Source organism: Pseudophryne corroboree, chromosome 5 (assembly GCF_028390025.1).
Source record: "Pseudophryne corroboree isolate aPseCor3 chromosome 5, aPseCor3.hap2, whole genome shotgun sequence".
In the NCBI taxonomy this organism is placed as follows: Eukaryota; Metazoa; Chordata; class Amphibia; order Anura; family Myobatrachidae; genus Pseudophryne; species Pseudophryne corroboree.
The window spans coordinates 357,265,439-357,277,663 of record NC_086448.1 but is presented as its reverse complement, the minus strand read 5'-3'; the positions used below and the strand labels follow the sequence as shown (position 1 = coordinate 357,277,663).

At 44.1% G+C, this 12,225-nt stretch overlaps 1 protein-coding gene across 3 annotated transcripts in view; it reads left to right on the top strand.

The window, feature by feature from the left end:
• UPP1 (uridine phosphorylase 1) overlaps positions 1 to 11,791 on the top strand; it is a 65,836-nt gene extending 54,045 nt beyond the window's left edge. For all 3 annotated transcript variants that reach the window (XM_063922643.1, XM_063922642.1, XM_063922644.1), the window contains 2 exons: positions 7,785 to 7,931; positions 10,455 to 11,791. In XM_063922643.1, coding sequence (XP_063778713.1) covers positions 7,785 to 7,931; positions 10,455 to 10,600 — 293 coding nt within the window. In that variant the 3' untranslated portion in view covers positions 10,601 to 11,791. The remainder of the gene's footprint in view (positions 1 to 7,784; positions 7,932 to 10,454) is intronic.
• The last annotated feature ends 434 nt before the right edge of the window (positions 11,792 to 12,225 follow it).

Below are 12,225 nucleotides of genomic sequence, written 5' to 3'. Positions count from 1 at the left end.
TTAAAATATTTAAAAAGCAATAATAGGGTTGACTGTATAGAAATAGTGATTAAAAAGTATTAATCTTTATGAATTTTTTTATATTCTTTTATTTAAGCTTGCGAGCAGGGTCATCTTACCTTTTTGTCTGTCTTGTTTTATTACTGTTTTGTTCCCAGTTATAAAATGCAATGGAATATGCTGGTGCTATACAAGTAAATAAGGCAAATAAGGAGATTGATGGTAGACTTACCATAGTTAAATCTCTTTCTGCGACGTACACTGGGTTCCACAGGGAATACATCGGGGTGTAGAGTTGGATCTTGATCCGAGGCACCAAAAGGCTAAAGCTTTGACTGTTCCCAGGATGCATTGCACCGCCTCCTCTATAACCCCGCCTTCGGACACTGGAGCTAAGTTTCGTTAACCAGTCCAATGCAGTAGCAGGTAAAAGAGATGGCAAATGTTAGTCACATAGAACCACAATCTCATGACAGGAGAAGGGACCAGCGGCTAATGCCATACAAACCCAAATAAGCTAAGTGCGTCAGGGTGGGCGCCCTGTGGAACCCAGTGTACCTCGCAGAAAGAGATTTAACTATGGTAAGTCTACCATAAATCTCCTTTTCTGCAGCGGCGTACACTGTGTTCCACAGGGAATACATCGGGGGGGGGGGGGGGTCCTAAAGCAGTTGCTCATGGGAGGGGGTGCACCATAGCGGGCACAAGATCCCAGCCTCCAAAGGATGAACCCTGGGAGGCAGAAGTATCAAAGACATAGAACCTAATGAACGTGTTCACTGAGGACCACATAGCCGACTTGCACAATTGTTCAGCTGACGTTGTCCAACAGACCGAGTAAAATGGGCTTTGATAGCAGCGGGAACTGGGAGACCAGCCTGCGCATAGGCTTGTGCAATCACCATTCTAATCCATCTGGCCAAGGTTTGCTTATTCGCGGGCCAGCCACGTTTGTGAAAACCAAAAAAGTACAAAAAGGGTATCTGACCTCCTGATAGAGGCAGTCCTCTCCACTTAAATACGGAGAGCCCGTACCACATCCAAAGACCGTTCTTTGGGAGACAAACCAGAAGAGATAAAAGCCGGAACCACAATCTCTTGGTTAAGATGAAAAGATGACACCACCTTAGGTAGATAACCGGGGCCCGACAAGAGGTGACCTGGACGATTGGTGGGCAGTCCGATATCATTGGCCAATGATATACCAACAACCTCTTATGACATATTTTATTATACTGTAATGATCGTTTAGTGCATCTGCACCCCCTTTGTCTGTGTATACTACTTTATTCTCAGCAGCATAGCACCTTTCATTACTGGAGGGTGTGCAATTTAGAACCATTTCCCCCGTATCAAAGGCAGGGCAAGAGTCAAAGCTATGATCACTGCCCGCAATTCCAGAATGTTTATCGGGAGGAGAGATTCCTCCTTGGTCCACCGACCCTGGAGAGAGTGTTGCTCCAACACCATGCCCCAACTAGCGTCCATTGTCAGTTGGACCAAGTTGGAGATCCTGAAAGGACGACCCCAGCTCAACTGTTGGTCCTGTATCCAGCAGCTCAGTGACAGACGAACCTCCGGAGTCAAGGAAATTATTTGAGACCTGAACCGATGGGGCAGGCCATCCCACTTGGAAAGGATTAACCTCTACAGAGGGCGGGAATGAAATTGAGCATACTGGAATAGTATCCCCTGCCTCTCTGGGACAGAGGTACCGGCACTACCACTCCCGTGTCCAGGAAGGATTGCACGACCAAGTGTAGAACTTGCGCTTTCAACGGATTGGAAGGGATAACCATCGAGCAGAACTGGTGAGGGGAACATCTCTTGAAAGAGATTGCATACCCGTGAGAGACAACTTCCCGCACCCAGGCATCCGAAGTGGTCTTTAACAAGGCCTGGGCGAACTGCAGAAGTCGGCCTCCCATATTGGGGTCCCCCAGAGGGAGGCCCGCCCCGTCATGCAGCAGGCTTGTCTTGGTGGATGCAGACTGATGGGTGGCCCAGAATTGTTTAGGTTTGGGCTTAGTGGATTTGGAAGTACGAGCCTGTCTCGGGTACGCCTGACCCTTTGCTTTCCCTGGAGGTCGAAAGGAACGAAAAGTGGTACTCTTTGCCTTCGGTGCAGAAGGATTAATACTTGGGCGAAATGCAGTCTTAGCAGTCGCCAAGTCAGTCACAATCTTATTCATATCCTCCCCAAAAAGGATGTCTCCCTTAAAAGGGAGCACCTCCAAGGTCTTTTTGGAGTCTAGGTCCACCTTCCAGGAACTCAACCACAGACTTCGGCGAGCCAGTATAGACGTAGTAGATGCCTTGGTCGCCATTACACCTGTCTCAGAGGACGCCTCCTGAATATAGTGGGAGGCTGTGGTAATAGGAGACAGATATTGTCTATCCGTGTCAGAAATATCCTGAGGCAGCTTATCCTGTAATGCCTGAACCCATGCTTCAATTCCTTTTGCGGCCCAGGAGGCTGCTATAGTGGGTCTATGTACAGCACAGGTAAGAGAGTAAATAGACCTCAGGCATCCCTGCACACGCTTATCCGTTGGTTCCTTCAGTGAGGTGACAGTGGTGACAGGCAGAGTAGATGACACCACAAGACGGGCGTCATGAGAGTCCACCGGCGGTGGAGTTTCCCACTTGTTACTCAACTCCGCAGGGATAGGATAACGAGCTAGCATCTTTTTAGACAGGGAAAATTTCTTTCCTGGAGACGACCTGGATTCCTGACATATGTCAGTTAACTGGTCAGAATGTGGTAAGACTACTTTAGTAACCTTCTGATATTTGAATTTATCAGGTTTTTTAGACGCAGTAGTGGGATCTATCTCATCATCAATCTGTAGAATCAGCTTAATAGCCTCCAATAGGTCAGAAACATCAACCCGAGTTGTAGATTCCTTGCCAGAAGCAACTGTATCAGTGTCTAACGGATCAGTATATTCTACATCCTCATCAGAAGTGTTATCTGAAATATTAGTGGATTGTGAGGAGGAAGCAGCCTACTTAGATGACCCCTTGACCCCAGAGGGGCGTGGGGTAGACTTTTGTCTAACCAAAGATTGATTTAATTGTTGTATCTGGGTAGACAGAGTGTCCGCCAGGGCGAATTAACTACAGGGACAATATGTGGCTGCAATGGCACAGGAGGTCTCACAGGGGGCGTAAGACATGTCACAAGCATATTCAGCATACTTAAGAATGCTGCCCAAGGTGGTTCCTGATTGGCCACAGGTGCTGCGGGCTGACTGGGAGATGTATGGAACCCAGTGCCTGAACCATCAGCTAAACTTCCCCCTCAAGTAAATCCTTGGTTCAAGCACTGCATGATGCAGAAGCTTCCGCGGATTTCCCGCCCTGTGTGGCAGACATAATAGGGAATGTAGCCTTAGAGCGTAACTGTACAATATAGCTAGACAAACACAATACCTGCAAATAACCCCCTGACTTATGTGACAGTAAATACAGGAGACAAACAGAGAATTAAAGCGGTATGAGGTGACTAAAATATATATATATATATATATATATTAGTGATGAGCGGGTTCGGTTTTACTCGGTTTTACTCGGTTCTCAAAACGGCATCTTATTGGCTATCCAAAACACGTGACATCCGTGAGCCAATAAGATGCCGTTTTGAGAACTGAGTAAAACCGAGTAAAACCGAACCCTCTCATCACTAATATATATATATATATGAAACCCTGACGCACCTAGCCCCCCAGGATACAGAATATAGTGATAGCAATAAGTGTGATACACTAGGAAGAAATCCACACAGCAGCTACAGGCACACTCAGTCACAGGTACAATGCAGAAGTTATTACAGATAAACAATAAAACTGCACTGGACAAGTAAAACTACATATAAATATGTGTGTGTATATATATATATATATATATATATATATATATAAAACAATGCACAGTAGATACTGGATGTATATCACAGTATACTTGTACTAAATATTCAGGGAGAAGTACACTTGTTCTTAACTAACACTGTCTAAAATGACATGTTGAATGCTTACAGTGGGTCAAAAAAGTATTTGGTCAGCCACCGATAGTGCAAGTTGACCCATTTAAAAAGATGAGAGAGGTCTGTAATTTGTATCATAGGTACACTTCAACTGTGAGAGACAGAATCTGAAGAAAAAAACTAGGAAATCACATTGTATGATTTTTAAATAATTTATTTGTACATTCTTGCGGAAAATAAATATTTGGACAATCAAAAAGTTTAAATCGACACTTTGTAATATAACCTCGGTTGGCAATTACAGAGGTCAAACGTTTCCTGTAGTTCTTGACCAGGTTTGCACACACTGTAGCAGGTATATTGGCCCACTCTTCCATGCAGATCTTCTCTAGATCTGTCATGTTTTGGGGCTGTCGCCGGGCAACATGGGCTTTCAGCTCCCTCCACTGATTTTCTATTGGGTTGAGGTCTGGAGACTGGCTAGGCCACTCCAGTGCCTTGAAATGCTTCTTACGGAGCAACTCCTTAGTTGCCCGAGCGGTGTGTTTGGGGTCATTGTCATGCTGGAAGACCCAGCCACGTTCCATCTTCAGTGCTTTTACTGAGGGAAGGAGGTTTTTGCCCAAAATCTCACGATACATGGCCCCATTCATCCTCTCCTTAATACGGATCAGACGTCCTGTCCCCTTTATAGAAAAGCAGCCCCAAAGCATGATGTTTCCACCCCCATGCTTCACAGTGGGTATGGTGTTCTTGGGATGCCATTCATCATTCTTCTCCCTCCAAACAGGGCGAATGGAGTTTATACCAAAAAGTTAGATTTTGCTCTCATCTGACCACATTACATTCTCCCAGTCCTCCTCTGGATCATCCAGATGGTCACTGGCAAACTTTAGACAGGTCTGGACATGTGCTGGCTTAAGCAGTGGGACCTTTCGGGCGCTGCAGGATTTCAATCCATGACGACGTAGTGTGTTACTAATGGTAACCTTTGTGACTGTGGTCCCAGCTCTCTTGAGATCATTGACCAGGTCCCCCTGTGTAGTTCTATGATGATTCCTCACCGTTCTCAAGATCATTGATACCCCACGAGGTAAGATTTTGCATGGAGCCCCAGGTCTAGGGAGATTGTCAGTGATCTTGTATTTCTTCCATTTTTTAATAATTGCGCCAACATTTGATCTCTTCTCACCAAGCTGCTTGCCTATTGTCGAGTAGCTCATCCCAGCCTTGTGCAGCTCTACAATTTTGTCCCTGGTGTCCTTAGAGAGCTCTCTGGTCTTGGCCATGGTGGAAAGGTAGCAGTCTGACTGTTTGAGGGTGTGGACAGGTGTCTTTTATACAGATAACCAGTTCAAACAGGTGCCATTAATACAGGTAACGAGTGGAGGATAGAAGAGCTTCTTAAAGAAGAAGTAACAGGACTGTAAGAGCCAGAAATCTTGCTGCTTGGTAGGTGTCCAAATATTTATTTTCCACAAGAATATACAAGTAAATTGTTTAAAACTCATACAATGTGATTTCCTGTTTTGGTTTTTTTTCAGATTCTGTCTCTCACAGTTGAAGTGTACCTGTGATGGAAATTACAGACCTCTCTCATCTTTTTAAGCGGGTCAACTTGCACAATCGGTGGCTGTCCAAATACTTTTTTGCCCCACTGTAAGTGCCTGCAAAAGAGGAGACAATGCCCTGCAGTCCCGGAGATCAGCCGCAGCTACTTGTAAAGATGGCGCCAAAATCTCTGTCAGGGAGTGAGGGAGAGTGAAATGCAGCTCCAGGGTGGGAACACCAACAGTAGATGGCGCCCGGAGCTGGGGGAGGAGCTACAGGTCAGCGCCTTATCCCCTATGCTGGTCCTCACCACCGGGTACTGTGAGCCTTTGTAAAACTGATTATTCAAAATCTGACCTGTGCTCCCTACCCTGGTGGATATAGTGTGGTCCCTGTGCAGTACAGTGTCCATGCCAGCGGCACGGTCCGTCTCCTGGGACCGCGACCGGACCGTGTTTTACCAGCGGGTCCCACCTGGGGGCACCCTCTTATCTCCTCCCTGATGTGCAGCCACGCAATCCTGGAAAGCGTCAGTGGTGGTGTACCTGGATACCGTAGCACCTCTGCCGCAAGTACCTGGGAACCAGGCCAGCAGGAGTATGCGGCGCTGCTGGGGAGGTGATGGAGCCGCAGCACACCATGCCAGAATGACATAGAAAGTGCTGTGGCCCTTGAAGTCTTCTTAAAAAGCTCTTTTCAGGGCTGCCTAGGGCAGCCCCACCTGTTAAGTGACCTGCTCTGCAGGCACCAACTTACAAACTGTGCTCCAGTGTCCGAAGGCGGGGTTATAGAGGAGGCGGTGCAATGCATCCTGAGAACAGTCAAAGCTTTAGCCTGTTGGGGCCTCGGATCAAGATCCAACTCTATACCCCGATGTATTCCCTGTGGAACACAGTGTACCCCTCTGCAGAAATGAATAATAATAATAATATTCTAACATGGAGGGAATGCAATTAGCTATGGTAATTTTGGAGCTATTGATTTCGCCCCAAAGCCCATTCAATTGGGACAGTTTTCATAATTTTTTTTAGGGAAATTTTTGACAATGCCGTTACACCTTTTGGCGAAAAATGCCTCAAAATAGGCGAAAAACGGCCCGTGTTTTCGCCAGCGCAGGTGGGAAGACGTGGATTCGCTAGAGCTGTAGAGAGCTGGCCTGGGCCCCAATAATTTATTTTATTCTTTTTTTTTGGGGGGGGGGGTGGATGTGGCCATGTCCCTTAGGAAAGAAGGAGGAATAGGTATTTGTAGTACCGCAGCCATGGGCAAATCAGGGGGGGGGCACGGCGCACACACACGCACGCATGACGCGATCATTGTGATTGCTTCCATCACCTGCACAAGCAGAGACTGCCAGCAGCATCTCTGGCCCCACTGCAGCTGTGCTGGGTTGGGGGAAGACAGGCAATAGAGGGGAGGGGTACAGCGGCAGACTCGGACCCATCCAGATACCTGCCCCCCCCCCCCCTCTTGCCTCGGGGGCCCTGTTGGCACCTGAATGTAGTAGTTATAATAGACTACTGCAGCTGTTCCAAAATTATAGGCTGTGTCCTTAGATATGATGCACATGGCCATTTAAACAGCCTGTACTTTGTCTCTTTTATACTACTTCTTTCACACATCTTTCTTCTGAGACTCACTGAAGTCTGATTCTAAGGGGAAGATTTACTAAAGCTTCTAAACCAGACAAGTGGTGAATGACCATAGCAATCAATCAGATTCTTGGTATCATTTCTCTGTTGCATTCTAGAAACAATAATCACAGTCTGATTGGTTGCTATGGGCAACCCAACCACTTGTCTGTTTTAGAAGCTTTAGTAAATCTACCAGTAAGGATGGTATTCAATTAGCCACAATGGTCACAAAGTGCGGATGTTTCTCTGGTACCTTATGAGCATCAACATCACTGATGTTTTTTTCTTGCACTCTATAAATTCCTAAGGGTGCCGTGAAAAATTGCTGGGAAACTTGGGTGCCGTGAACTGAGAAAGTATGGCAACCACTGAACTGATATATTTTAATTTCTTCCAATTGAATCTTGTATATATGTTTTTCTCTTTGATACTAAGGCGCCATCTAGTGATAACGTAGCAATACTGTGGGATTCCACATATTTTGCCAGCAGTTTTTGTTGAGATTCTAACATAAACATTAAGGTGAACATTATCATTGGAATAAAAATGTGCATGTTAGAATGTGCTGAGACATGTATATTTTGTGTTATTTATTATTTATATTTCTTCCAAAGGTCAAGGACGTCTTGATGGTGCAATCTGCTTATACACAGAAGAGGAGAAAATGCAGTACCTGAAAGCAGCATATGATGCTGGAATTAGAAACATTGAGATGGAGTCCTCAGTGTTTGCTGCAATGTGTAATATCAGTGGACTGAAAGGTACACTTTCTATAGGACTTCCCTGCCATGTCATGCTTTTACAGAACATTAAAATGCAATAAAAAAAATTAGGAATGCATCAAAACAAGATATATGGTCCAATATCGCTACAGGAGGTACTAATTAAGAGTGCACAACCTGATTTGGAGTTATACCGCTTTCACATCATAATGCCGGGTCCCACCTGCAAATTGGAAACGGGTCCTTCCCGGGCGGGACCCGGCATTGGACCCTTTCACATTGCTTCCCGACCCGGCAATATGCCGGGTTGAGTTGCCATCGCGGGCGGGGGAGGAGCCGGCATCGGGGGCGGGTTCGAAGGGTGGTGTTGGGAGATGACATCATCTCCACACCGCCTCTCCCTATGCTGTGAACGAGTCCCGGGTCGCATCGAACCAGCAACCTGTTCACACTGCATCTGACCCGGTATTAACCCGGGAATAACCCTTCTTTATTCCCGGGTTAAATTACCGGGTCAGGCTACCTGGGAATTTATTACTGACCCATTTCACACTGCACAGCGACCCGCGTCGACACGGCAATATACCAGGTTATTTGTGCAGTGTGAAAGGGGTATTACAGATGTGTCATAATATAAATAACTTCAATACACCATGAGGCATGAGGTGCCTGGCACAAGTCATCTGTCAGGTCCTGTGTGACTCTGCTAGCAACAAGCTTCTTTTTGGCATCTTTTTTACCAGAAAATGCACCGTAGCAGTGATGCAGCTAGGATGCACCATGAGGCTGTGCTGATTCATTTCATATACAGCACTTGTATGTCTGCGTGAGTCTGTATTAACAGAACAACACAAGGGAACTTGGCATGGAATAAAGCAGTAGCACTTCATAAATAGTACAGATATAGAAGTGGCTGTCTCCTAGTTGCAGTAAATTGCTAAGATGCATTTTCGGGGGAAAAACATATGCAAAGAAAAGGCACACAATGCTTACATAGTCACACAGAACCTGGCGCGCTGAAAAGGGCTGTCAGGTACGACTGCATCAATATGTATGCGGACACATCTGTATATGTAAAAATGGCATAGCAGTTGATTTACTGACGGACACAATACTGATGGTCATAATCCCGATAGCCATTGACTGACAGTCAAAACAACGACACGGTCAAAATACCGACATTCATTATGCTGACATGTTCAAAATGCCGACAGTCATAATACCGACATGTCAAAATGCTGACATGCGTTTTTAAGGAATTTTTGCCCCAAAACAGACTTGTTCATACTTTACTACCCCAATGGACCTGGAGGAGAAATATAGTGTGCCCAAAGCATGGCAAGCGCAGCGGTACACAAAGACGGTGTACATGTTGACCTATGTCGACACAAAAAATCCCAAGAAAAACTCATTGCGGTATTTTGACGATGTCGGCATTTCAAACGTCGGTATTCTATGTTGCCATTTTGAACATCTCGGCACAATGAATGTCGGTATTTTGACCATCGGTATTGTGTCTGTCAGTAAATCATACTGAACGCGAAAAAATGAGACTGGTGCATATATGCAAACATACTTGTGAACAGGTGCATTTTTACATGTGGAATTACACATTTCAGTATATCTGGAAATTAACATCCAAGGTATAGATACAGCCATAGCATGATATTGCACTATTACCAACTTCTTAGTGATGTATCTGAAGTGTTTCACTGTTGGGTAACATTTAAAAGAGAAACAATGGTGCACCTCCAGTTCTATAGCCTTTCGCGGTTACTGCCAAGAGCAGGGTTCCAACTGCAAAGACTTACTGTAAGTTTCTCAACATCCCACACACAGCCTGCACAAGAGCAGGATGCAGGGAAATGTATAGCACCTGTCATTGCAGGGAAACCCGACCTTCCTCTCTCCAACCCGGGTCCAGCTGAGAGCCAGGCCTTGCGGAGGAGATAGGGAGGTCACGGATGCCTGAAGGAGAATGTGTATGTGTGACTGCGGGCAATCGCCTTGATCTCCTGGACTCACCACAGGTGTATTTGTACTGATACACCCAGTTCCATGACACCTTTACTGAACTTTGCATATGTGAAAATGCCTTATTTGAGCCCAGTACTGCTACTAACTGAAGTGGAGCTGCAACTGAAATGCATACTATCTGCATTGCCTGTACTTGGGTACACTTCATTACAGAACATGTGAGGTGCGAAAACACACACCAGGCATACATACTACTCGCCATCAGTCTTGGAAGCTGCAGGGTGAGATCTGTAATGCAACTGAATTTATCTTACGGTTATTAAATCTTAGGAAACGTAATTGTAATTTGTTTTATAGTAACTGTCCCTTTAATTATACACTCTCTCATGCTAACATACTTATAATCTGTGTATTTCTACCCTTAAAACTCAGCTTCAAGCACTGCAGGAAGCAGTCATTTTGGATTGTTCTAAATGAAACAATAAACAAACAAAATATCAATAACCAAATGACATTTATCTCTGCCCACGTATCTATTGCTCTTGATTTGCTGCTGTATATAACTGATATCATTTTATCTTTTAGCTGCGGTTGTTTGTGTTACAATTTTGAATCGTTTGGAAGGAGACCAAATCACCAGCTCACACGATGTTCTGGCCGAGTTTCAGCAAAGACCCCAAAAATTGGTTGGATACTTTATAAAAAAGCACTTGGCCCAAACTGAACTATGATGGCTGTCAAAGTCTGTCATATACAGTACTGTGTTAGATGAAAACAACTAAGATATTCTGTAATTAGAAATTCTACATGTTCCCCATATTCTTTTATGATGCACCGCTGTGTTGCAATATAGATTTATAGATACATCCTAAACATTAATGGAAAAACCTCACCGTGTTTGTTTAATGTTACATATAATTAAATATACAGTATAACAACTAAATAGTTCCATTTAGGTAATAGAAAAAAACCCAAAACATAATTAGTATTGTTTTGATGACCTCTTGTATGGCATTTTTGTTAAGGCCCATGCACACTTGCCGATAAAATGAGCAACGTTGCTTATTTTCCCCCTTCCTGAGTGACATCGCTAATTTTATCGGCAAGTGTGTATGCCACCAGCGATGATCGATACGCTGCCCCGCCGGTCTGCAACGATCGTCGCTGTCGGCAGTGCATGCAAGCTCGATCTGGACTGTCGTCCAGAAGCTGCATGCACAGCTATCGGCTGCGTGATGTCACTGAGCGATATGAGCTCAGGCGGCCGCCGACCACCCGGCCCGGGAAACACTAGGCGACGTCTCTCATAGAGCGACGTCGTCTAGTGAGTATGAACCTTTGGTCTGCAGCTATGTTTTATATTAATGCATATAAATAAAGGGAAAGCTATGCCTGTGACTAGTAGAACAGATGGCAAAGTGCAATTTAGTTTCATAATAATGCAGCACCATCAGATATGGTGAAAAATGTACCCTACATAGCATGACAATAACTGGAGCCGTGGGTCTGGTCCGTGCAGCCCTTTATACTGAAGTTTCATGGTTCATCAACAGTACCAAATGAAAACAGGAATGTGCTCCTACTGGCCAGGAGGTGCTATGAGGACCAGTCAGTAACTGCAATCCCAGAGGTTTTGAGTTTTGAATGATCTTCTCACCAACCCAAGAGAGATCGATATTAAAGCTTGCCTTTAAACTGCATTCATTCAAATACTGTTAGCAAAAACCTTCATGAAGCCTTTACTTATGTTAACTTCAAATTTGTTACCAATTTTAATGCATTTGACTAAACGTTGTATATGGTGTATAAAGTTGAATTTGACTATAATTTGTATATACAGTATGGTGCAAATGTAAAACTGTACATCAGGCTTTTTTATAATGTTTAACAGAATATACTTAAGTCTTATTTAACTTTTATTTATTACTTTCCTAAAAAAGTGCATATTTTGTGAAATACTTTTAAATAGGTAATTACATAGCACTATGAAAATAATTTGTGAACTGAAAAACATTTATTTTGCATTATTATGCTTGAAATAAAAATTATACAGATTTATCAGTTACTAGTCTAGTTTGTGTCTTCTTTTTAAAAAAAAAAAGACATTTTATTTATGACAACATACTATACATACAAGCGTCAGGTTACAAATGACACTGAACAATGCTGGTGACCATTACGTATAATTGCAGGCTACAAAGAACAAATAACATATGTGTGAGGTTCAGAGCTATCAGGGACGAATCTCAATATTTAGATAGCTGGAATTATGTTTTATTAAATGGGGATATGAATCTGTGTTTTTATATTTCTCAGAAGCATCATTTTCAAGATATAAAACCTATCCAAAATCCAA